The sequence below is a fragment of the Nesoenas mayeri genome (assembly GCF_963082525.1).
Source record: "Nesoenas mayeri genome assembly, chromosome: 1".
Taxonomy (NCBI): domain Eukaryota; kingdom Metazoa; phylum Chordata; class Aves; order Columbiformes; family Columbidae; genus Nesoenas; species Nesoenas mayeri.
Genome location: NC_137541.1, coordinates 88675933 through 88703692, shown reverse-complemented (window position 1 = coordinate 88703692; position 27760 = coordinate 88675933). Strand labels below are relative to the sequence as shown.

Sequence of the window (27760 nt, the reverse complement as noted above, 5' to 3'; positions counted from 1 at the left end):
CTTTTGGAAGCCAGGCTGGAGCTCTGCATAGTCCTGCTGCTTCAGATGGCCACAAGCTGGGTGCGCAGGACCGCAAACACTGTTTTATGGAGCAAGAGGTCCCTCACTAGTCCTGACTCTGAAGCAGGACCTGCCATCCTCCTGAACCCGAGTTCTACTGATCTTGAGGAGACTCAGATTTCACTAACAAGGCTAAGGAAAACTAGCAGCTATTGCTCACCTCAGTGAGTGGTTTTTGACTGGAACATAGATGACTCAACTTAGAAACAGTTATTTGACAGCACAGCTTCCAAGTTAAGGAAACCAGATGATGACTCAAAGATTAATTCCATTCCTGTATTCCAAAAGAAATCTCTGACTAAATGGTTACAGAGCATTTGTAGCAATCATTAGCTTGGAAGAAGTCAGAAGCAACAGCATTAATGTGTGGGTACTATGGTTACGAAGTCCATCCCAGCCCTGGCATTTCTGATTCTGCATGAGTTGGGGGGCTTCTTCCAAGCAATTTTAACTGTTACTTCTCAAAATGTAGGACTATGAGCCTTCTTCACTTGCCAAAGTTCACAATGGAAAAATAAACTGCAGAAATGTCAATGAATATTTTAACAGGTCCTCTTTTGAATCCCATATTTTTTAGATATTCTAAATCTGTTTAAAAGAAAACCCTTTTTTTTAAAAAAAAAAAAAAGGAAAAAAGGAAAAGAAGTATCTTCATTCTCCTACAACTGAAGCGATTGAAAGGATATGGGTTGGTTCCTTTTAAATTTGCCCCTTAAGAGATTGATGGGGTGGGGCATTAACAGTTAAAAAAAAAGAAAAACGATACAACAATTTTACTCAAAATTTGGTTTTGAGATTCACAGACATTTTTCTTCCCCAGACTTGCAGATTTTTTTAAAATTTTTAAAATCTCCATTATAAAGGTTTTTGCCCAGGTTTACTACAATGTAAGTAACAGATACATAATAATTTCCTGACAGTCACAGATTTTATTGTTAATTGTTAATAATAAAATGATGGGTAATTTTAAAAGTTAAATAAAAACAATATAAAAACCATTGTCACTACAGTATTATATACACACAAAACAAAACAGCTTAATACAACTGTGCCTATATCAGTATTCTATTGCATAAAAGAATATACTTTGGTACACAGTAAATAAAGATTCTGATTTCAGCTTCAAATAGTAACTTTATATTTACTATAAAAAAATGAATTTTTAAAAAAGCAATCCTCAACTCCAGATGCAATCCCTGACATTTTAATTGCAGAGAAAACACAACCTTGGGGAGCAACTGTAAACTGCAGGACAAATTATTTCTGACACAAATTCTTATCCAGCAGGAATAGACTGGTTTCCTAATCTTCAGGTAGCTTTTGAACATAGGCACATTCCCTCATCTCAGTTTTTCTTGATTTTTTCATTCCCATGTCTTATGTGAATACATGCTCTAGAAAGTTTCACACACAGTTTCTAAAACCTCCTGCCTTCAGCGTATCTAACACCAATATCAGATTCTCATTTGTATTGCTACAGTAGCCTCAGTTTACAATTTTGGGAAAGGTTTATTCAGTGAAAAGGGAGTAGTGTCACAGCAGCATGTCCAGTTCAGAAGCTCATTCCCATACCTTTTTATACCAATGGCACTGACATGAAAGCACTTCAGAGTCAAACTGTACATCTGGAGAGGGGGACTACTGTTAATTGTGGTTCATTAAAAAAAATGTAAACATATAGGACTTGAGTGCATCTTCCTTTACATAATGTGCATTGACAATGCAAACCAGCCTTCTTCTTTTTGCTTTTCCACCTGCAAAAGAAGAAACCAGTTGAAATTCATACAACCTTAAGTTTTGCCACAGACTTGCTAGTTAGTCCTGGCTTGTGTAGGATTGCTATGTATCATTCACTGGTACATCTGCCACATGCACGATGGAGGGAGTCATACTACCTACTTTAGACAACTAACTTAAGCCAAACCTACCTTAAGTATTTAGAATTTCCCCTCTGGAGATGTCTACTTCCCTGTCAGGACAGAGAGACTTGGACCCTAACTTGGTTTCTTTTTATCAGTCAATAGTTTAGGTTACTTTGGACTTCAGGAAATACAGTATTAATATCTCCTCATGGTTGCTTTTAAGCATACAAACAGATCTATACAAACTGTACTACTGTCTGGAGTTCCCTGTGAAAGCATATCACTGTAGTCTATTCTTCTCTGCACCTCAGGAATCTGAAATGCAGACTGGTAATTTTCCTTTGTGTTTGGATTTATTTATCCTTCAGCAACTGACCCGTGCTATAGCTAGGTAAGAGCTCGCTTGCTTCTCGTATATGGTTCTACCTGTACACCATAATGATTACCTGAAATTCTCTGCAGTCACCAGTGAAAGACTACCAGAGGTTCACGGTTTTAATACATGAAGATGCCACAACAGAAAATGTATTTACAGTATTATGCAATTGTAAATACAACAGCTCTGTGGCAGCAAATAACTAACATCACTACCGCTCAGACTTCCCCTTACCAATTGTTCAGAATCCAGGCAGCCATGAATTGATTACTATTAGCCTCAGTAGAGTCAAGGTATGACTAAGCTCCCTACCCTTCTATATCCATCTTGCTTTTTCCTTACATGACAACGCTCAAGCTTTCTGGATGAAGATTTTTCAGTCTTACCTTTGGCCTTTGGCTGACAGGATTTGATTTCACACTTCCTGATGTGGCACTTACAGGTGAACAAGGTTTGCTAGAGTCTCCTACAGACCTGCAGACATTCAAAATGAGATTGAAAAAGCGAAAAATGGAAGTGACTACTAGAATTATGTCTCAGATCCTGAGTTAGGACCCCTCATCAATCGTCTTCAACACACATATGTCATCTGTGTTATGTCATACTGCAGGTATTTTAAATACAAACAAAGGAAGTTGTGAAAAAAACTATTGGATCTTCATCCCTTTCCACAGAACTGTGTGATAAAGTCAGGGGAAGTCTGTGAAGCCAAAGAAAAACACAGCAATTTTTCCATTGTTTTCAATTTCTGCTGCATGGGCCATCAAGACACTACAAAAATGAAATAGTACAGGGTTAATTTTACCTTCTTACACTGGTCATACTGGCAGGGGAAACACTATCTTCTTTGGTGCTATCCATAGCAACTGCCACAGGAATAGACACTTCAATTTTCCGCCTTGCATTTTCTAGGCAATAAATAATAGCATTGGAAAACATGCATTTCATTTCCCTATTTTGAAGGGCAAGACATAACTGTTCACAATTGCACAGACTATACAGATCAGACATAAAACATCAGGCTAACATCAACCCCATATCCACTCTCTGAAAATGACAGATATCACAAGCAGATAGAGCAACTCTGGACAATGTGCATATACATAGAATGATTCTTTAATGGATAAACCTTCTGGTTTTTGGCAATCAGAGGCTTAGAGACTTCTGATTTCTCTACTTTGTTCCTTTAAGATTTTACTTTTTGTGATGAATTTATGTTACAACAGCCATAGAAGTGTTAAAAATGTTATGATCCCACTACATGAGTAACTGCATATGCACCTGTGTGCACATGCACACATAGTCTCTCCTCTTTCTCCTTCCTCTCCTCCTTAAGTCCTTCCCCTTATACATTCTCTGTGGTTTAGGAAAGGGGAAATGGCAGGTGTCCTAGACACAGCATGTGTACGTGCTCACACACAGTCCTGCCTGTAATTACAATGACTCAATGAAAAAGGAAAGCAGCCCTCATCTGCTGGGAAGTATTTTTGTTTATAGGTACATATGGCAGCTAATCTATGAATCTTGAATCAGCAAGAATATTCTCTTCACTCATTTATCTCTTCAGATGACTGGAAACTCAAGGACACACTAGTACTAGCAGTAGGTCAGCAAGGTAGCCTGATGGAAAGAGCACCCAAAAGACCAAAAACGGTTAAACTAGGTAACAATTCTGCCATGATTTTTACAAGCCTGATGGAAACAGTCTTTTTCTAAAAGACCCTCCAGCAGAGAGGACTGATTAAAAAGCCTAATTATGCCCACCAGTGACTATGTAGCAGAACTGTTCAGCAGGCAAGGACATAGCAAAGTACAGATTTACCATGAAGCATTATATTTGCAGCAGATCAATTTCTAAGAAACTAACTTGAGGAGAAGCTGATGTATTTTTAGCTCTCTGAAGTAAAGAATGTTTGTACCACATGGCCATTAACAGCAAGTGTACTGCTGACCACAACTGCTGATCCAATCAGGTAAGGACAGAGAATTCGCAAAAGAGGAAAAACATTGTCTTACTAGTTGTTGGGGGTTTTTTTTCTCCTGAAGCTGGATACTCACCAGTGCAGTTTAGGGATGGGGGCAGAACAGGAGATACCGTTGGAGGGACCTTATCAGCAGCAGCTAATTTCTGCTGGTCTATGAGCTGCAACAGTTTATCACGTGCCTCTGTACTCTGACGATTCAGCTCTGCTATTCTTTCCTCCAAGCTCTTTGATACCAGGAGATGAGTCTACTTGGACAATTGGAAAATTACTTCCAATTAAAAACTTACAATTTGCACTTTCAAGGAGAGCATGCGATATATTTCAAGTGCTTCTACGCATTTAATTTTCAAACTGAAAGTAAACATCATTATAGAGCACCTCCTGTGAAAAATCTTATTTTGTCCCTTTCCCTCTCCTGTGTCTAGGTCCTAATTGACTAAACACAACAATATTTTAAATTGGTCTTCCTACAAATAGGAAAATAAAGCTATTGTCTGTATTATTAAAAAAAAAAAAGAAAAAAGAAAACCCTCAACTATCCAGTAATTGGCCATAATTCAGAAAATATTTAATCACAGAGACATATTCAAGATGGTGTGGGGAAGTAAAAGCAGATGTCTAGCAAAAGTATCCTGGAACTCATCTTAAAAACAGGTTTTCATCCACTTTGACCCATTCCTCTCACCTTCTAGTAACTGCTTCCACAAAAACACCACTTTACAAAGTTCGCATCATCTTGTACAACTAAATGACTAAATATTACACAATATAATACAATGTGGAAAGCAACAACACTCTCAGCCTACACTTACATGAGGAAATTTAAAATCTTTAGGATCCTTAATTGAACAGTAATTCAGCCACTGTGATGGAAAAAAAAAAGTAAAGACAGGAGCGATGGCAGGGGTTAGGCATTTCTGTGATGCTAACTCCACTCACTGGGACACTTAGTTGCAGATTAAAGGTTTTCTGTGAGAACTGAAGCACTCAAATTCTGTCTTTCCCAAAGATGATGGGATTTTTGCCACACAGCAGGACAGACAAGACAGATCCAACTAGTACATACCCTATAATCAAGTATTTGCCACAGATGTACTTGCACCACTTTTAATCTCATGGGCTTTTGGGTCCCAGTAGCAGAAGAGATGTATGGCATGGATTTAAATGCATCTTTTACAAGCCTGACAAGAACCTGTGAGTTGGTACAACAATTTCACTGCTTATATTACTCAATCTACAACAGATATGCTGGATCATGTTGCAATCACACCTCCATTTTTGCAGCATAATCTTATCCTAAACTTACAAGTGTGCTGCACACCTGTGGCTTTTCAGCACTCATATACAACATGGGCCCAATATGAGAAACTACTGTTGAGCTCCTTAGGCAATGGTAAAAATCAAAGTCTCCGAGCAAATGAATGAAAAGAATATTTGTTTTTCTACTCTTTTCCTTAAAACAGGCAGCCTTAAAACAACAGACACAGCCTTAAAGCATCAGTAAGCTATAGGAAAGCAGCAGAAGGAGGAATACAGTCTTCCTTTTCTGTTAAATTCTCACCTGTTGCTGTGAAGAGTCTGGACTAGGATTTGCATTTTGTATTGGGTCTGGCTGGTGTAGGCAATCACTTGCGTCTTCAGAGAAGCCTATGAATCTGCTCAGCTGAGCTTTAATTAGAGAGTTCTGCCGTGTGAGCTCAGCTATCTGTCCCAGCAGATCACTGTTTTGAAATAACTCTTCAGCTGTGCTGTTTTTTCTAGTGTCACCTGGGCAGGGCAGACTGATTTTCTCATGGGAACTCTCCAAGTCTTTGTCTGCAGGAGGAATTGCTTGCCTTTGAGAGGTGAGGCAGTTTTCCTCAGTCGTGCTCTGCATTCTCAGGGAGGAAGGTGAGTTCTTTTCCTTGCATGGTTCGCTTTTGGTGTTTTCGGGAGGCTGAGAAATGGCTGTAAACACTACAAACAAGAAATAAAGAATGGTAAGAAAAGAGACGTGATCCTCATCGAGGAAATTAACAGTGACTTTATTGTATCAGGCTGGTAATTATCAAGCAGGAACTCGGATTTTAATATCTAGCCTGAATGGTGATAAGTTATGGATCAAAATCACACTATGCAAGACTCTGCTCCAAGAACACACCAAGTTTAATATTTCCTATTGCAAATAGTTTTACATTTACATGACTTAATTAGGGATTGAGAGAGAAGTCAGAGAGCAGAAGATAAATTGGTTTGAATATCTTTGCTGATAAATCAAACACTACTTAGTCCTCCATTCTCCACAATCCAGTTACCTTACCTAATCAGCTTTGTGGTTTAGTCCTGATATTTATATTTAGTTGGTTACAAAACTTTTAGAATAATAAAACAAAGTAATACAAGACTTTTGGCATAATAATAAAGTAACAATTTATTTAGCCCCTAAGAAAGGGGAAGTTCTCGGGCCAACAAGCGTAGTCAGGTATTTTTAAGGTCCCCATTAGCAAGCCAATAATACACCACAGACACATGAGCAAATATGTTGCAACACTGTCAGCTGCTACATGTTAAGCCCAAATCAGATTTTCTGACCAAAACCAGATTTTCCATGTTTTATATACCACATAGCCCATTCTTTCCCAAGCTTTAGCTTTTGCATCTTGAGCAGAGCATGACATTTAAAAATTTACACATAGATCTGTTTTATGAATACTTTTTCATAAAGAAACGTTCAAGAATTTTAACATTTGTTGAACCATTTAGCATCCTTAACAGTCTTAAAAGAGTAACAATGCATTTCTCACACAACTAAACTATAGCGAAGCCTAGAAATACGGTTTTATATTCTTGTTTCAAGTGACAGACAACATCTGACAGTTCTCAATGGGACTGAAGCCAGATGTTGTTCTTTGGAGAAAGCTGCCTTTAGTTCACTTCCCCCTGATTCATATGTGCCTCCTTGCAGCACAGGTGACCACCAAAAGCTTGAACTAGATATAAACTTTCAATTGTCCTGCCAGCTCTTTAAATTGAAAGGATTTTTGGGTTAACTTTCTGACTTGGAAAAGGCTTACAAAGAAATGCTGCTGAAAGGGGGTTAAAAAAAAGAGGAGGGAAGGCACAAATGCCCACTACTGTGCCCTGCTTCCTGTTAACAGCCAGCAAGCCAGCCATAGATATAATTATCCACCTCTCAACAACAGAGGTTTACAGGGGCCTAGCAATTCAGTAAGATGCATGTGGTTGCAATAACATTTGCAGGAGGAAACAGCCAATTCTGAGAGTCACAAAGCATAGTCCCTTCATTAAATTTAAATGAGAAATATCATCCTTAATCACCCTGATGAACCTTCTTCCTCTCAACAACCAGAACTGAGCTACTGACCTATAAAAATTCTGAAGCCTACAGATACTGACACAAGACTGAGTTAATCCAGTTACCCAGCACCACATAATTTCACCTAAAACTTCCTCAGCCACTTCCTGTGTATTAAATGAAACCCAATGGAAACCTATTCCCAAAGCTTTTAGAAAAAGTTCTGCTGGGAAGATTGTCTCCAAGTAAGAGTATGCAGCCTACAGACATCCCGGTTTGTCTGCAGCATGGGCTGCAGAGGCATTGCATCTCCAGTCTTCAGTGATGCCACTGTTAAAGGTGATGGAAGCTGGATTACACCATCAGCAAATGGAAATCTGAGATGATGTGCTGTATGTCGCAGACAAAGAGCTATGGCAGATTGTATAGAAGTGACAATCAAAACCAATACAAAATAAAAACGCCAGTCTGGATTGCCACTGACAGGACTGCAGACAGTAGATGCAGAACTGCAGGAGACAGAAAATCTAGCAATAAGCATAGAAAGAAAGAAAGAAATGCATAACTGGCTGCAGAAGTAGGATATTCCAGCGAAAGGGCCAGTGCATCTAAGCATACAGATTAAACATTTTCCATATACAATGCATCTCTAGAGGTAGCATGAGATTGTAATAGTAACACACTACACAGGCTCTCTCTACTACAGCCAGAGAGATCTCACCATTCTGGAGGGGAGACAACTCCTGGCTGCTCTTCTGCCGGGGGGGTGACAACAGCACAGCTGGCTGGAAGATGTGAGACGGCAAGCTTCTACCAGCTCCCACATCACCTGAAGCACCTGACCTCTGGAGAAACTTGAAAGGAAGTTCTTCCTGTGGGAATTTCAGCATACTCTCCCTGTTGCCTGTATCAGCCCTAGGCTCAAAATAGCTCAAATCAGGTTTTTCTAAAGAAAGAGACAAAGCAGACAGAGAATTAAAAAAAAAAAAAAGAAAACAAAGAAAAAAATTGTTTTTAGTACAATAGGGAAAATTCTCAATAACAACTCTTATGTTTGGGTATCTAAGAAGACAGACTAGAGTCTGTTTCACACACACAGCTAACTTCCTTCTGATCCTCAGGTACAGAACTCTTTCACTGGAACATAACACAATTTTTTACTGGCTCTAAGATCAAGAAGAGCTCTTATACGTAGCCTCACAATTTCAGGATACTAGTAAGAGATCTGTTTGTAGCCCATGCACAAGACTTACAGATGGGTATTTTCGTGAGCTGCATTTCATAATATTCCCTTGAGAAAAGCAAACCTACACACTTGTCATAATGAAGCTATATTATAAATTTGATGGCAACAATGGTGGAGTGTAAAAGAATTCAAAGCTTTTTTTTAAGCTCTCTGATGATCTTTTTATGATTTAATTCAAATCAGTGATCTCTTCAGTAAAAAATAACCACCATAGTTATTCTTCTGTATTTAACCACAACTAGCTTGTGTCTACATTGCCATCTCTTTTGAACATACCAGGGAGGCACAAAATGAATAGCATGAAATCAAAGTTGTGGCTAGCTGTGAGACCACAATAATTTTGATGTGCTTCCATCCATTGCTCTATCAGTGCTATCTTTGAATTCTCTCTTCACAGTTTTGTTCAGGACATTTGTTCCCAAAAGAGAAGTTAGTGGAAAATTAAGCAGAACATACCTGATCCCAAAATGCAAGAGAAAAAAAGCACCTTTCAAAGGCAAAGAGCTAGAAGAGGCTGTTCATGTAAGATACTGCTCGTGGTTCACACAACTGACTGAACTTAAAACCTGCCAGCCGCTATTCAATGACGGTTGCAAGAAATGAGAAACATCTTCCTGCCCTCTTTCACTGCACAGAGCTGCATTTCCAAAGCATCTTCCTCACATGCTATTTGTCACTGTGATATGGCCCCCAGTGTTCTCTCAGCCACTCTTGTCTCTCCAGAGAAGTCCTATGTTAACTTACACATGGTTTCTGTGCTAAAACTAGCAAATGTTTCACATCCAATCAGATGCCTTAAGGGTAGAAGAGATCTCCTTCTGAGGGAGGAAGAAATATTTTTGTAACTTTAGGAAGCTTTCCCCTCAGGAAGATGCCTTTTCTTGAGAAGAGATACCAAGAAAAAAAATATTTGCAAATTCTAGTTTTGCAGAACTGTTGTATAGGAAGGTAGAGTTTTTTGCTTGTTTGTTTTTGAGGGGTGCTTTTCCAATTGGGTTTTATATTTTGGGGTGGGATCTTTTATTTGTTTTACAAAGCCTGGGTAAATCGCAAAAAAAAGCACAATCTGGTATGTGGCTTCTTCCTGAGAACCCCAGAGAAACAGCCAGAAATAAAGTTTTTGACCATGAAAATGTCCATAAACCAAATATTTAACTAAGGAATACAAAAGCTCCATGGATTCTTGGGATTCACAAGGAGTTACTGACCTTGAGAGTAAAAATGATGCATTTAAGCAATCAATCGGGGAAAACAGTTGGGAGAACACTCCACAGCAAAAGAATGTAAAATTACACAGTGAAACATGTTTGTTTAGTTTGGCCATCAATACTACTGGCTTAGCATAGCCTGCGTCTATTTTATATGTCACTCAACTGGTCATTTACCTCTGATATAAAGTCACAAATATCAAGAAACTGACTTTTGCCTGGCTAGTTAATGTGCCTCAGCAGCTGCTGTTTCTGATCAGCAGCGACCTCCAGTGTCTTATGGAAGAACCAGTCTTGTACTGTCAGGCTGCTTTAGCAACAGAAAGCTGGGATCCTGATTCAGTCAGATTTGGGTTTTCTTTGAGGATCCTCAGAATAATTCTGACTTTGTAAACCATCTTAATGGCTGAAGGCTACTACTCCCCTCTTTTTGTTCGTGTTTTGGTTTGGTTTTCTTTGTTTGTTTGTTTGTTTGTTTGTTTGTTTGGAGGTTTTGTTTGTTTATTTGTTTTTAAAATGTAACAGATTATGTATCACTTAAAGCTCAAGCCCAGGACTTGGCTAAATGGTTAATCTTGAAGTCCTGATCCAGACAGAAGGATGCCAGTGAGGAAGGAATACAACCTATAATATTGTTAAAAAATAATCTGTAGCAAATTGCTTGTGCTCACAGCAGAACTCATGGCATCTGAATTTCCAGAAGTGAGATTCATGCTCGCACATGAAGTATTTATTCAAGCAGGCATCTATTAAATACTGAATTTTCCACTACAGGGATAAACTAGCCACAACTCCCATTTCATCCTTTACACATGCATGCACACACCTTGGCTGTTCACTGGACCTTTGCTTGCAATTCCAAAATGGTTTAGACTTCGATCTCTTCTGGGTTCAGCCAAAGGCAGGCCTTTAAATGCTTGTGTGAGAGAGATCAGCTGTTCATCTGTTACCATCCTGTATTCCTGAAGCTTCTTCTAAAGGATGAAGGAAAAACAAAAGATAAAGACACACAAATCTGCATTCCAGTAACAGGATTTACGTTATATATCAAAGGCAGCTCTGAGAGGAATTTGGTCTCTTAATACCACTGCATCGATTTCTTGAGATTCCAATGAAGTATTAAATACTGGTGCCTCCATGTTTCTCATTTTTTTTCTCTCCTGCCTCAAATAAATCCATTTTTCCTTTTTTCTAACTTATCACCCTACTTCCTCTCTGACACAGCTTTATCGCTTCATTCCCAGTTGTAACCATTGAACAAATCTACCTCCACTGCAAACTGAAAAAAATACAAATGTAGTATTTTATCTAGTCTACTCTGTTGCTCCTGTAGTGTTAACAGCATAGAAGCATGGAGGCAGATGCTTAAACCTTTAGATTAATAAAGCAAAGCTCAGTTTAATGGAACCAGCATTTCTCTTAGGCTTTAAAGTTAAATATCATACAGGAAGATAAAACGTTGACTTTCCAAACATTCCTCCTCTCCCCCTGCCATACCTGCTATTATCATTCTCAGACTCCTCATTCAATTTTATAATTTTCTTTCTGTTCATTGTTAAAATCTCCTGAACACATGACAATGCACCTCAGCACACAACTCAGTATTCTTTGTCATCTTGAGGCAGATGGGGGCTCAGTACCTGTATAATAGTGTTTTCTTCCCTCACTAGAAGTACTTCTGCAGTCAGAGCATCAATCAGTTCTCTATGTTCATTCAACATCTGCTCATGCTGCTGTCTCATCAGCTCTTTCTCACGCAGCTGCATTTCACTCTAAAGAGGGGTAGAAAGTTAAAAAACTACTATAAGCAACACAGATTCATATTTGGAAACAGGAACGGATCCGTATCACATCACACAGCTCTTCCTCTTTTTGCTAAACTGACTCCATTACTTTCACAACAAAATCCAGTTTTCAGGGTTTGAGAACTGTCAGGGAGATTACTGTTCCTTCTTTGTTACTCCAGACACTGTAGGAATATCCTTGTTCTTCCGCCTTTACAACTTTTACAGGCTGTAACTACAAGCATTGTCTCTATGCACAGATAGCATTTTGTAAGACACTGAATCCCCATGGAGTAATCAAATAACTCCAGGTGTGCTGATGCTTGCCATTATCTTGTGCTACTTGTGCCTATTCTTTAGTTTTCTTAATTCACTAATGAAGACAAATTTGGCTAAATAAAGTAGAAAGTAGTTGCTTTCTAACGTTTTCCCTCAGCGAGACAAAACGTTCTAGAGGGTTTCATTTATATTATTTTTTAAAGAAGACAAAAAGGTTTATTTGTGAAGTGATCTACTTGAGCATGAGGCAAAAGATCTTACTGTAAGGATCCTCTTGCCCTCAAAAGATGTAATCAATCTATTATTTTAAGTTAGACCACTGCAGTACCCAGGCTTCCTGTACAAGACACAAGAGCTGGTTCCACCTCTAATGGGTATATGGAACACACAACTGTCACTTTTTGGACCACTGTAGCTAAAAGAGTGGAAGCTACAAAGTCACATAAATGCATCAGAATTAGAAGATTAAGCTCTTCTCCAGAAGGTTGGCTGCATTTATTCAAAGGAACCCCTGAACAAGAGAACTAAATCCCATCTCCAAAACACAAGAAAGCATGAAAAGCAATTGGGGTACTCTTTTCTGCTGCACAGTCAAAATTAGAGCAGGATCTGCCCATAACATACTGTAGATTATTTTCTATTTGTATTGGGACCAGAAGTAAAAAACCACCAAGGAAGAAGTGTTAAGACACAACAGCTCTGCAGGCACATAAAGTGAATGAATAAATAATTTTGAGAATGAACCAGATACTGTCACTAGACACAAAGGCAGATACACCTCCTCTAAGCACCGAGACAAGGCATCCATTTTCTGGTTCTCTTCTGCCTAGAGAGAACAGCTTTTCTGTATTGATCAAAGTGAAGCAGGCTGGCACAGAAAATGAAAAAAAACGTATGCAGTCCTAGCTTTTTAGAAACCAAAGACAACACAAAATAAGAACTTTAACCCCAGTAGCACTCATAGAATTGTTTAGGTTGGAAAACAGCTTCAAGATCATAAAGTACAACCGTTGACCAAGCACTGCCAAGCACGAAGCCCATTGATGCTGTAGGATGGATCCAATGCTCTGGATAAGCTATTGAATCTACTAATCCTATGTTGCACTAACCTAGTCTTGGAAGAAAAGCTTTAAAGCAGATATGTGTCTTACATTTATGCATGGGGAGAGTGTCAGGATTAATATCTACATACATTCATTCCTACTATCAGGTAGGATTTGGGTCTGGTATACCCTGAAAGAAGTATCATCATTCCAGCCCATTGCCAGCTGCACTTCCAATCACGTAAGCTTTATTTTAACACTGCATCAGAACACACAGAAGCAGAGACAGAGAATGTTGCACCACAGATTAATGTAGTAGGCATATACCCTAACTTTTTGCCCTGTGAGTTTGGCAAAGAAATAGCAGAATGGGGAAAAAAAATTCTAACATTTGGTAGATGGCATTGAAAATTAATTTAGGAATCAAGTCAGGTTCATCCACTTCTCTTTAAAAATTTTATATAGCTTGGCAAACATTTCCGAAGTTTCTTTTTTCCCTTCTCTCTAGCCTCTTCTATATTCACCAGCTTCTTCTTGTAGGAGTGGATCTTTTGAATCGCTTATTGATACAACTTTCATAAAAGATTCAATAATTCAAGTTTCTCTTCCTACTTTTTATACATACTTTTGAGAATAAATTAAGCAACATCCTTTACTGTAATTCTTCTGCATTCAGCTTTTCCGCAGCAAAGCTGGAAAATATCTTTTTCTCCTCAGAAGAGGAAGGAAATCTTTCTAGAGGCTTCAAAACCTCTTAAAGACTGGTTGTTCACCTGAAATCAGAGCCTTTTAAAATATCCGCTGCAAAGTCATTTTCTTGAAATGCATTGCCAGCTATAATTCAGGCATTGGAACTTTGGTAACTCTCCCGGCAAGGCAAGACAGATGGTCCACACGAGCACTTGTTTTTTTCCTACCATCAGAGGGACCAGCTTTTAGGAAATACTCAGACCAACTGTGATTCTTCACAGCAAATTCTGAAGTCCTAATTGTAATTAAAGCAGAAAAGTCACTGAACGGTAGGGATGCACGATGTCTATCTCAAGCAACCCTGAATATGCATAACCACACTTTGTATCTTGAGCAACTTCTGCATATTTCTACTGGTGAATTTAGATAGTACATCTAAAAAAGTTGCAAACAATTCTGCAAGCAACAATCAGCTCCTGGAAGAAAGGAATGATGATACATCTATTAAAGTAAAAACAACATCATAGAGGTGCTCAGTAAAAATTTGGAATACAAATAAGAGTTAGCATGCATCTTTCAAAATAAGTAGTCTCCTTAAACACTCAGACTCCTTGGCCTCCAGTCTGAACAGAACAAAAGCTCTTAAGATACAATGAATGTTACATTCATAAAGCAGAAATTAAGAAAGAAAAAAAAAAAAAAACGACAATGAAAACCTGGAAGGGTTTCAGAGGAAGCCTGAGGGTAAAGAATAACTCATTTCTGTGGAACATACATTAAAGACAATCTAAATAGGGCTATAATCGTGATTATATTTGCAACGTTAATTTGATGCTATTAAATTGATGTTTTGCCAATAAATGGAAAATATTCTATTGGAAGTCCAGAAGATTCTTCCCTGCAACTGTAAAAGAAGCAAATTTAATACCCTGCTTTGGTATTACAACTTTAATAGAGAACATGCATTCTTAACTTCTTTTAAAACATAAAATCTTCTCAGCCAAAGTCCATCTTCTGATGCTCATGGCTTTTCACTCTTGAATTGATTATGGACCATTTGTTTCTGACACGAGTCTTAAACTAAATTTTTCCATCTAGATTAATTATAGGCTAATATTAGGAATGAAGCTGCACCTTGAATCCTGTGTTCAGTTTTGGGCCCCTCATCATAAGAAGGACGTTGAGGTGCTGGAGAGAGTTCAGAGGAGGGCGACGAAGCTGGTGAGGGGTCTGGAGCACAAGTCTGATGAGGAGCAGCTGAGTGAACTGGGGCTGTTTAGCCTGGAGGAGGCTCAGGGGAGACCTTATCGCTGTCTACAACTACCTGAAAGGAGGCTGTAGCATGGAGGGTGTTGGTCTCGTCTCCCAAGTAGCAACTGATAGGACGAGAGGAAATGGCCTCAAGTTGAGCCAGGGGATGTTTAGATTGGATATTAGGAAAAACCTCTTCACAAAAAGGGTAGTCAGGCATTGGAACAGGCTGCCCAGGGAAGTGGTGAAGTCACCATCCCTGAAGGTGTTTAAAAGGCATTTAGACAAGGTTCTTAGGGTCATGGTTTAGTGCTAGAGTTAGGTTATGGTTGCACTCGATGATTCTGATGGTCTTTTCCAACCGAAATGATTCTATTAATAATATAGCCGGACAAAACCCCCCCAAATTTTAAAATAAGTTGGTTTTTTCCTCCTTGTTCATTATATACTCTGAAAAGGAACCAAAATAGAACAGTTCCACATCCATTAGTTTTCTGTTGCCTTTGCTATGAAATGGAGCATAGGGATTTAGATAACATATTCTGCTGTATCTATTAAGAGTACAGAAACTGTCATAATCTGCTTCAAAATTTCACACAGGCCCAATGAAACTGTGAGCCACATCTACTACATCTTTAATAGCTCAGGACAAGAGATTATAAACCACACTTTTTTCCTTTTTTTTTTTTTTTTTAAAAAAAAAAAAAAAGTTATACAGGCTGTCTTGTTTATGGAATTCCACTGATCCGCAGCTGTGCACTGCAATAATGAGCACTTCAGGTCATTCTTGTAGAAGTTGAAATTGAAGTTGCTGCTATGGATAGGAATGCTAAGGAATGCCCCAAAGAAAATTTGGGATTTGGGTCCACTGCTCTAGTAACAATAGCATTGCCTTTAGAAGGCAAAGGTAGAAAATGAATTTGTAAACCAGGCTGTAGTTAATATCCTGCTACAACTCCAAACATATTTAAATTAGAAATTTCAATTGCTATTTTCTACTAATAGCCACTAAAAGACATTCACTGCAGTCAACTCTTCCCTTTTCATTAAGGATACCCATTTCTAGCAAACTAACAGCTTTAATTCTTAATTACATAAAATCCAAATAATAAAGAATGATAATCAGACTTCAAAGTAAACTGATTGGGAGCCAGGAAAGACCAATGTTCACATTTATAAAGTAACTTTATAGCCTTTTTCTCTCACTCTAAAGAAGCAATTCAAAGTCTTCTCACCTCTTTGAGATAGCGCATCAATCGACAGAGAGCATTCACCAGTGACACGGTAAACCCGCTGAGGCCTTCACTTCTCTCAGTTTTTTGAACCTCACGGCCTGTACATCGCTCGTATTCCTCCAATTCATGTTCCACTTCATGTATCATGTGGTTGAGAACATCTAGGCTGGATATGTTGCTGCTTCGAAGATCAATGGCAATTGAATTAGCTGGAGAATCATCTCTCCTCTGTCTTGCAGAGTTCTCTGCAGCTTGTTTTCTTTTCACTGAGAGGGGTGAAAAAAAAGTCATTGGAATTTCATCTTGTACAGAAAGCTTTGCAATATCAGTTAAATTATGTTGTTTATTGAAGTAAATCAAAGGAGAGGCCCTCTCTCGCCCTGAGCTAAAATGGACCATCAAAGAATAGCCCCAGACTTTCCAGTTATTTTCAGACCATCAAAACCCACATTTTCTGCCACCATTTTACTGCCTTTCAAGTATGATTGCTTGGTGCTTTTATCTTAGATACCTGTTTATGTTTTCCTATTTCTCAGTTAAAAGCATGGAAATGGTTTGCCAGTGAACAGTCCATGAAAAATATCCGTTTCTTTCAGGTCTCATATTTAGTGAGCAACTCTTTTACAACAATCCTTTCACATTAGAGTTTGTATCTAATGTCAGTTCCCACATACAAATGCGTGTAGAATATGGGGACCAAAACACCTCATGATTCTGTGCAGCATAGAATAGAAAGGTATATCAGAAATAGAAAAGCCCTGCACAGGAGAGAACTCCACGGCTAGCAAGGTAACAGGCAGCATCAAATGGACACATTTATGGTTCCCAGATTCCTACGAACTTTGCCAAGGAACATGCAGAATATAGGGGAATATACCACACAAGGGGCTATGGAATGTCCATCCTTAGAGATGCTCAAAACTTGGCTGGACAAGGCTTCCCCTAATCAAACTTTGGAGTTAGCCCTGTGATGACTTCCAAAGATCCCTTTCAACCTGCATTTTCTCACAATATTAAGGACCTTGGTCAAAGGGAGGTATGCTGTATTCAAAAATACTGAACTTTTTGCTGCGATATGCTTTTGTTTCCTTGAGTTTGGGTTCAGCACTTGTCTCACAGTGTAAGTGGAGTCTATAGTCTCTCCTTCGTCTTCATTCTGAAGTCTTGAATGGATTCTCTTGACTACATCGGTAGCATTGAGGGCTGATTTAAACACAAAACAAAATGCAAAATAAACACATGAAATATTTCAGTTATGTTCTTAATAGTAATATGTTATAAACTGATTCCATTAGAAGAGCTGGCTTTTTAGTCTGGAAATTTATCTGAGCCAAATTAGCACATCTCTGTCTCTCACCCCCACCCAGAACAGGAATTCCAGACAGGACCCTGTGAATGGCCTAACAACCCCTGAAAGGCTGTGATTTGGCAAGTCCAACCTGAACGATCCAATGATGGAGAAACAGTTGTTGGAGTCAAAGGCACATTTGATTCTTGTGATAAAGTAGTTTTTCTCATATCCTTTTCAGCCCACAACTGGGAATTCACCAAGGAATTTTCTTCTCTCAATAACCGAAGTAGCCTACATTCAAAACAAGCATAACAGTGAATTGTAATAGGATAATAGCATGATTCTAAATCAACTGTACAGTCTAGGAAGAGCATGTCAAAATATCTATAACTGCTCAGGTGAGTTCCCTGCTTGCATTCAGTTGCGATCTGAGTGTTACAACAAGGGTTTTCCCTAGAATTCTGAGGTGAGGAAAGGAGTAGGAGAACAGAAAAGGTAACTTAACTGCACTCTTGCAACACCCTTTTAACTCTATTTTCAGTATTAAGAAGGTGGAAATCTGAATGGATATATTTGTACTGACCTATCAGAATTTATGCTGGATTTGAAATGCAGAGAGTCATGGTGTCCATCTTCTGATTGATAAATTGATAATGCTTCCTCTTCTACTTCATTAAGAGCCTTTTTAGGAGACATTAAAGAAAACAAAAGGGGCTTCAGAGCACTTTCAATTTATCTTTGGAATGGAGATCAATTTTCTGAAATTGTTTCAAGAAAAAAAATCCAAAATATTTGTTTCAGTCTCTACTTCCAAAACAAAATTTAAAAAAAATACAAAGAAAGAAAGGAAGCACAACCCCCTGCGGGAACAGCTTTGGGGGGCTTTAGTGCCTAAGAAACACTAATACTGACAATTGTCTCTGAAAATAACACAGCTAGTGATTAATTCAATATCCAGTATTTCATGTGGATCATTTATATTATGTAAGAAAGACCACGCGTGCTATAGGATAAAAAAGCTTTAAAGACTCTACCAAAACAAAGATATAGCAGGCAGAAAAATTGAAAAAGCCACATAATAACAGCATTTCTAACATTTCAGCCATTTGACATCACAACCTAAACAACGTTGTAATGAGATCTGCTATACTCTGTGTGTAAAATGCAACCAGAACAAAATACAGTACTATGTACCAGATTCATAGCAAAACTTAAGCAAAAAAAAATTGAAATTAGGGCTCCTCAGGTTTATGTGCTTCTGGGTAGGCTTCACCAGATAGCCTTTGACTATGCTTTTCATAGGTACATGAGGAAAATAAAATCTCACAAAAGCTCAGCACACAACTATCAGTACACGTCTTTTAAAAATGTAAGCCTATCCTGCAGCATGCATCCAGTGATACAGCTTATAAAGACATTAGAGTTAACTCTTCACATTAAAAAAACCCAAAAAACAAATACCACATTAAAATACAAGAGCAGTACTACAACTCAAACTGCAGATATTTGTGCAAGACAGTAGGAAACAGGATTAGAGAACCATGAGAATATGACACCACTACTTTCACACCCACAGCCCTCCTGTTCTTCATCAGTGATCTGATTTCTGGGAGTATCATATTGCCTGTTCTCAAATCAAAGTGAGCATTCCTGGTACAACTCATGTTATAAAAAGAAAACAGAACACAAAGCCAATCTAACTGAAATTTTGAACAAATGTAAATTATTTTTAAACTTTTTAAACAATTCTAAATAATTTTAAAAGAATGTGAAGTACTAAAAGTTAAATTTGTACGACTAATCAAGGCCGTGGAGTTAACTGGGGGAAATTTACATGTGTGTTATAGAAATAAATTGGAGCCCAACTGGCTATGTCCCCATGTATGCAGACAAAATTAGAAAATCAGAGGCATATTTTGATATGTAGCAATTAGTTAAGTAACACAAGAGTTGTTTTCTTTGTCTGTAATTACTTTGCTCTCTTGCTGATAATTCCAGAATTTAAAAGGGAGAGCATGGTAATATGAGACCATCTATGAGACATGTTTGTTTTTCATATTCCAATGTTAAGAAACAAACAAAAAAAATAATGATTCCCAGAGTCTCACAGAACAAACTAACATACATAGAAAATGGTGTTAAATGGAGGTGATCAACATGGTATATAAAACACAAAAGACAGGTTTGTCTGCTTGGAAACTCTACCTTTGAATAATCTTACTTTGTGCAAACAAAAAAGCCACAGGATATGCATGGAACAGAACACAGACTACCTGGGAATCCATGACAGTGTCACTAAGGATTGAAAGCTGATTGGGATGATCACATTTTTGTACAATGGGTCCTTGAGAGGATTCTGGGTCACAGTTAGGAGCCACTGTTACATTAGGGAAACCTAGAGGAATTGGACAAAACATGGAAGAACAGATGACTCGGTCTGTAGTATGTTGCGAGAACTTTGTACCAAAAATGAAGTCCTTGTACTTTGCACAAAAAGGTTCACAAGAACGAACAGTGCTTTAAACAACTGCCGAAGGCCAATCATAGTTACTGCAATACATTCAGCCATGTACCAGGCTTTTGTCCTCACCTGTGTAAATACACTTGTGCAGAAGCAGCATGTAGGATGAAACAGTCATTATATACAAAACAGAACGGCAGCTTACAGAGAAAAGAACCTAAGCTTAAGATTTCACATGCAGACAGCCAGTCCTGCCCTCCAGCAGCATAAGGATCCACAAATCAGGATAAGAACAGGAGACGCCTTGTTCATGAATTGCTAATAAATTTTCAACAATATCCAAGAGCAAGCAGTCAACCCTTGTAGCAATGAGAATCAAAACCTCGAACTGGTGCTCTGTATAGGCCAGTAGCTTGGCTGTGGAAATGGTGAGTGTCAGATGTTTCACAGTAAGAGATACAAAATTCCAAAATGTACTGATACAGGAGAAAAACTGGCCAAGACTCACACTCCCCTGCCATGGGAGGTGTTATCCTCCTTTGTGTTTCATCCAACATGAACAGGGTCAATCGTACTATGTTAGACAATGAGATTAAAACAGTTGAAAAGAGTACTTTGCAAAGTGAGACTAAGAAAAGCGAGAAGATTATCTGAAATGTACTAGCACATATAAATGAGATGGTCTACCTGTTCGTGTGCGAGGAGCATTCCCAAACAAGTTTCTTGCCACAGCCATAACCTGATCAGATTGTTTCAATACATCTTGCAAATGGTATTGATCAGACAGAATCTGAAAGTATAGCGTATAAGGAAATATTTCACACCGAGCAGACCAATTTTTCCTTTGTTTTTTTGGCATTGTTCTTCAAAACAGTTAGCAAGAGAACAACCAACAAGACAATGTTTGCAAAGTTGGTACTGTGCAATTAGATCCTAATTAAGATAGATCAGAAAACCATACTTCATTCTGAGTGATTAGAATTCACCTTGTTTTTCTGAAAAATTAAACAGTTATTACTACTAGAGCCCTCATCAGCACTGACTCTTTCTTTTTGGAATCAATCCTCTCACTCCCTCCTCCTTCTCCCAGCTGGACACAAACAAGAAGCTGGGTGTTTATGATACACTCATCAAAATGAAGACATATATCTGGCAATTAAAAAAAAAAACCAGTATGCATCCTCAAATAATTTGATCTCAGTGTTGTTGAGTCAAAGAACACTTATCTATATCTGATAGACACTCAAAAACTGCACTACTTGATTAGATCCAAACCAGTTCAGGCAGACTTGTTTCATTCAGCTTGACTATTGAAAATCCTACCTAAAAATTAAGACACGTACTGTCATAAAACTTTCAACAGATATAAACACAGCTGACTACATCTGGCATCAGAAGGAATCTCCACACATTTCTCTCAAGGCACAGCTCCTGTATCCAAGGTCTTTCTCCCCCAGTATTTGAAGTCCATCCCTGGCACCATGACAGCTGCCTCCTAAGGAGAGAGGTCATGGGGTGCAAAGCAAGAGGCTTTCAGCTACTGTGAGCTGAACGGAGCTGACTGGGGACGTGGCTCCATGGGCAGAATGTATCTCAAAACTCCTCTCTGACTTGTGGCTCCATTCACAAAGCTGGAAATGGCAAACTAGTAAAATTATATCCCACAATCTGGGAGGAAGGTAGTTAAACACCTGGGAGGAGACCAGATATGTAACTGACCTCCACTTAATCATGGTTAATCAAATTTAGCCAGAAGCACTGCAAGTACTTTAGAAGATCCCACAGAAAAGACTGACTCGTGTATGCCCTCCTACTCAAAATTTGAACAATTTTTGCTTCCCCAGGAATAATAAGAGTGGTTGGTCTCTAGCAGTTTCAGAGCACTATATGGTGTTATCTCCATAGTGTTTATTTCAGTGTTCATTGAAAAGTTTGCTGGTTTATATTCAGGTTCACTGAAAATTCTACACAGTGGCATTTCACCTGTTTCCCCACGTCCCCTATTTTACTGTCCTTTGTTATACCAAAAAGTTTCCCCATATACCTAGTTTCCATGTCTTTCTAGTCTTTTGAGCCTGAATTACACTGCATTATATTATGCGTTTTCTCTTAACCAATTCAGCAAATCAGTGAATATTCATCTTTCATCTCACACATCTGCTTTTCCAAATCACTATTCAGTTTTCACACTTGACACTAACAAAATCTAGTCTTTCCATTTAGCCATCTGATGTCAAAACAATGCAGGTTTTTAGACAAAATCATGCCAGTTCTGCAGAAGGGAAAAAAAAAAAAAGTTTACCTGTCCCAAAACACAATTCCTTTCCCTAACACAATTAAAACTGAAGTGATATGTTTAATCAGACAAAAATTATTCTGATTAATTTGTTTTTATCCTCCCTACTAGATCTCTTCCAGTTTTAGCAGCTTCCTAAGATTCACCCTCCTGCTGAACATGTTACAAACATTTTTAGAGCATTGCTCCCAAAGTAGATTAGCTTGCATTTGCTTGTAATCAGTAGAAAACAAAGTGCTATCAGCTTCCAACCACTCTCGGCCCACTTACGTGCCCTCAACAAATTCACTAATTGCTGTACCTCATTCCAGTTTAGTATCACCTATGGATTATTAAAATTAATCTTCCCTCCTGTTTCAGATTGTTACTACAGATAATTAAACAGACTAATACTAAAACCTCCCCACTACGATAATTCACTCACCACCTACCCTTCAGTGCAACACATTAACATTACTTTAAAAATAAGTTGTTATAGGACCAATCAGTGTGGTACCTGCACATTCTCAATCCACAGTTACAGAGATGAACACATATTATTTTTTCATTCAGATTTTTAGGCAAACCAATCCCCAAAAGATTAAATTTTTGCTCATCCATTTTACAACTTTTGCTCTCTTTGTTTTCAACCTACAACTACAACAAGAAACACACTGGAAGCAGCATCTTCCTAGTTTTTGTTCCTGAGTATTCTGCAGTTGAGTAGGATTCAAGGGTCTTAGGAAGCTACACTCTCACAGCAGCAAAGAAGGAAAAAAGATACCAAGATAACAGAGCCTGTTAGGAAATACAGACTGTCTTAGCCTATGTCCAGACCTGATCTTATTCAATTATTGTGCAGGTACAATGGAGAGGCTTGCATAAGCACGATAGAGCGGGATTACTGTGCAAGTTGGTATACTGCTTATATAGAACTTGCTTAGCATAACTCACTTAGCGTAAGTAACTAAATTTGCTGCAGACTTAGGCTGCAAACTCTGATCTTTCAGCTAGACATGTTGATCTTTTTACCTAGTTAAGCAAAGGAGGGCCCTCAGAGTCAGTTCAAGCCACAAGAAAAAGAAGCTACAATTATCAGCAGAAGCTGCATCCCTAGAGATAAACAAAGGAACAGCATGTCTAGAGATGAGAAACAGTGAGAACTTACTGAAGTTTTTGGCTGTTGCTGTTTTCAGCTTTTCAGGGGCAGGTGCAAATAGCAGCCGAGAGGGAGAACAGACAGGCCAGCACCTAGACTGACATCCAGTCTGGTCAATGAGAGACAACCAACCACCCGCAGAGATAAGAAACAGTATGCCTGACAAAAATAAAGGTACCTAAAGAAGAACAGTGAGACTCCAAACTTAATATTACAGTTGGCCCAAATGGGGGCATGAGAGGTGGGGAACTCAGATTGTAAAGGTAGAATTGCCCAGGGATTTCTTTGTCCAGGGTACCTCTGGAGGCACCCAGCTCAAGCTGCTCTCTACCACTGTACCTTTAAAAAAAATTACTTAGTGGAATTTTTGGAATTCATGCCTGAGACTCTGTTTCGGGAAAGCCAGGGTGAAAAAACTTCTTTAAGAGCACGATACCATTAACACAAAAATTCTATTGTGATTGCAGAGAAACAAGTGTCAAATAGGAAACAAGATGGTGATCTTCAATTCTGAGTACTTTAATTTCTGTCTATGCTTGAATGTTCTCAGAGATCAGAAAAAGACTTATGAAAATTTACAACACACAAAAAAGAGAAGGGGCCTGTGATGGTTAATCCACTGCACATTTACAGGACTACTAAATCATGCTTATTTTAACTGCAAGGTGAACATTGTTCATCCTCATTCTTTACCAACAATTCTCAGTTTGTCCAAGTGCTGATGAGGCCTGAAAGCTCAGGGCTATGATTTGAGATTAGTTTTCAAAGCAAGGAGTCACCTGCCATGTGAAACAAAAGGATGTCTATCACCAAAATCCCTTTTCAGACAGTGACAGCTACTGTCTTTGTTAACTTAGGTTTGCTGCTACAGTTCAATATTCAAAAGCAAATTAAACAATATTGATATTTTCACTCAGAGTGCTTCTGAATGCCTAGAGAACAAACACTTCAATTCCCAGATGATAAGCTTGTCTGCTAGCAGCCATAGCCCCTCAACCTTTGTTGTGTCCATTTTCCTTCCAGAAAAGCTCTTAGTTACCAATTTCTTGCCTCATCCTTTCTGCCTCTATGACTCTGCATTTTCTCTGTTTAAATAAGCAATGGCAGATAAGGATGTCCCTCCCAGAAAGATAAATGTTCACACTTCCATCAAAGAAAAACATTACGCAGGAGGGGGAAAAGGCAAGACAGCAATCACAAAAAATACACATTCTTTTCATAACACACAGTGTAACTCTGCAAACAGTTCCTGTTCAGATGCAAAGAGGTCTGCAGAATTACAGAAGGCACAGCCAGGCAACAAAGGTGAAATGTGCAACTGTATAGATCGGTTAATATGTTATACAGTCTATTTCAATCATTGCACTCACTGCACATAGAGGAGGGACAGTGTACAAAGCCAAATTGTCCAACAAGAGCAAATGTTGACCTATGTGCAAAAGATGTTTTCCACTACTGCTGCAAATCATCTGCAGCAGGCTGAAAGTGCAGATTTAGCTCTCACCTCACGCATCAGACTCAATTTCCTTTTCTCCACTGAATCAGCAGCTAGTTGGTTTTGCTTCTTCCAATTTCTTTTCAGTGCTTTCTCTTGCAGTTCCAGATGTGCCAGTGCTTTGTTTTTTGATTTGTGTATTTCATGGCGACGCAGCTTCATAAATGTGAAAGAAACCATTTCAAAATCAGAGGACAATCTAAAGCAAAATTTGCAGAGTAACACTAACAAGCTCTTCTTTATTTTTTTCATTAATGCACTGAATATTATTTATGCTAACTTCATAGTAGTACAAATGACAGCCTCACAAACATCCAGAACTGCAATATGGCATAAGTACCAGCCAAATTAAAGTAGCTCAAAAGGTGAATGGGGGAAGTCTCATAGTTTCCATCTCTCCTACACACTCAGTAATAGTTTTCTCAACTGTAAAAGGAGGAAAAAGCAAACACTACCACCTATTATATGCATACAAAGACATAACGCATTTTCCTGATTTAACACGAAGGACAATCATCAGAGATATTTTCTCTCTTCTTCTAACAATGAAATGTATATATATTCAGTTTAAGTAGAAATAAAATGCGTGAGGTGCTTGCTAAAGTGTCTGGAAGCTTATCAAGCCAACCACTTATAGAATCAAGTCCCTTTCTGCTACTGTGCCCATCTGTCTTGATGAAACTGTCAAAATTTATAAGCAACAACAGTTCATGTTGCCTATTTCATCCTGGTAATCTGTACTACCAAGGAAAGTGAAATGGAAGTCACATATTTTGTAATGAACAGGTCATTCAGTATAAAGAAATGATGTTAAATTGTTCAAATGAAAATTAAGTACCTTCAGAATTGGAAAGAATCCTAAAATAAAGCAAGTCGTTCAGTCTTTCCAGCAGAGATGAGACTTAACTTCACCTGCTCCAGTGAGCTTTTATGTATTTATGTTTTTATGCTTTTATGACAGTATACACTTTACTGAAATAAAAACTATTGCTACTGCTTCCCAATGGAAACAGAAAACTGAAAAACACCAACTGGTAGAGCTGTAGATGCATGATATCATAAACAAAGAGCTAACACTAAAGAGCCAATATTTTCAGAGGCTTAAAAAGGGAAAATAAACACTGGCGGAAAATAGCCCCATAAGTACAGTAAACACTTATGCCAGGTAAACAGTTAAACCTTCTTGCTATAGGGAAGGAACAGTGATTGCTATTACACTTACAATATCCTCAGGAGTTGCGCGGTGGACTGTCAAATCATGGACTGTGCTCTGCGGACAGGAACCAGCGAACAAGTCAAAAGCCAGAACAACGGGTGAACTGGATTTTTTTCAAGTTTCATTTGAAAAACCCTCTAAACTACAACATAATTAGCATACAATTATACAATGATGCATTATCAATGGCATTGTAAAGCATGCCACCCTCAGTGAGCTGGGCAATCCGCAAAAATACCCTTATCAGGACTGTACGTGCTCTTCAGCCTAAAGCGTCGGCTGCCAGCAGGGAGGCCTGTCCTCAGGCAGGGTTATATATACATCTAACACCTATAGGTATCTAACCTAACCTCAAGCAAGGTTATATAAAAAGCTGGGAGGCCTAACCAAGGAAGTGAGAGGCGTCATGCCCACGCACACGCAACTGCCCCATACAGCACCCCCTCCTCACACAAATCCCCACACAAATGGGGTCTCTCCAAACGTGAGCCCCACAGAGAGAGCGGTGACCTCTCAAAGCTCCCCCCGGCCGGCACGTCCGTGGGCACGGGGCTCCCCGGCCCTTCCCCAGCTGGTAACAGGCCCCAGTGTCACCCAGCCGGAGCAGCCCCACCGCCGGTCCCGCCCGGCCGCCCGCAAGCCTGAGGAGGAGCGGGAAGAGCCGCCGAGGCCGGAGCAGGCCCGGCGCGGCACCGGGGAGGGGGAAGCACTTACGTCCCAGTCCCGCTTCACCGCCGACGGCTTCCTGGGGCCTTTTCTGCCGGTGCCGCGGGGCCGGGCTCCGCGCAGCAGCGACATCGCCGGGCCCGCCGCGCGGAGAGGGCGGGAAGGGCGCCCCGGCAGAGCTTCGAGCAGGCCGCGCACACCTCCGCCTGCCGTTGCCATGGGGACGAAGCTGTTTCCACACCCCCCCCCCCCCCTTTTTTTTCCCTTCCCTTTCCTTTCCTTCTTTCTCCCCGCCCTAAGGGGAGGAGCGCGGCAACGGCTCTGTCCACCCCGCGCACCCCCAAACACCGCCGCCCCCCGCGGGGAATCCTGGCTCCCCCCGCGGGGAATCCTGGCTCCCCCCGCCCGAAGCGGCGTCCCTGTTAACGTCCTCCCCAACCTCCCCTTCCATCTTCGCTAACTCGCACCTCACACCGTGTTCCCGCCGCCGGCCCCTCACGCGCGGGTGGGTGTCGCCGTTGCCTGCGGCTCCCTCTCGCGTTTTCTGTGAGGAAACAGCTTCTGGCCCTGCCCGCCCGCGGGCGACACCTCAGCGGTGCAGAAGAGCTCCCAGCCCCATGAAGTAGGGCAGTGCCTTGGCAGATACGGCTGTGTGCGAAGGGGACTTTCTGTACTCCACATGAGCCGGTCCTATCCATGTCACTCTTCCATGCCTTCCACCTCTCACCTTAATTTTTCCACACACTTGTTTAATTAATATCCCTCCTCACTGCAAATACCCTCCCAAACCATCTCTCAATGTCCCTCCCAAGAAGCCTTGCAAATTTCAGAGTTAGAAGGGACCTTGAAAGATCATCCAGTCCAATCCCCCTGCTGGAGCAGG

The 27760-nt window shown here is 39.6% G+C and overlaps 1 protein-coding gene across 1 annotated transcript; it reads right to left on the bottom strand.

Moving 5' to 3' along the window:
- Positions 1-1694: 1694 nt before the first annotated feature.
- Positions 1695-27009, bottom strand: SPICE1 (spindle and centriole associated protein 1; the record flags this gene model as incomplete). Its single annotated transcript, XM_080363421.1, has 17 exons — positions 1695-1814; positions 2685-2772; positions 3104-3206; positions 4357-4528; positions 5845-6239; positions 8300-8524; positions 10859-11006; positions 11673-11804; positions 16315-16580; positions 17377-17517; positions 17754-17896; positions 18189-18286; positions 19879-20000; positions 20754-20856; positions 25005-25151; positions 26218-26265; positions 26926-27009. The coding sequence occupies 17 exons, from the start codon at positions 27007-27009 to the stop codon at positions 1761-1763; spliced, it is 2469 nt and encodes an 822-aa protein (XP_080219547.1). The 3' UTR covers positions 1695-1760.
- Positions 27010-27760: the final 751 nt, after the last annotated feature.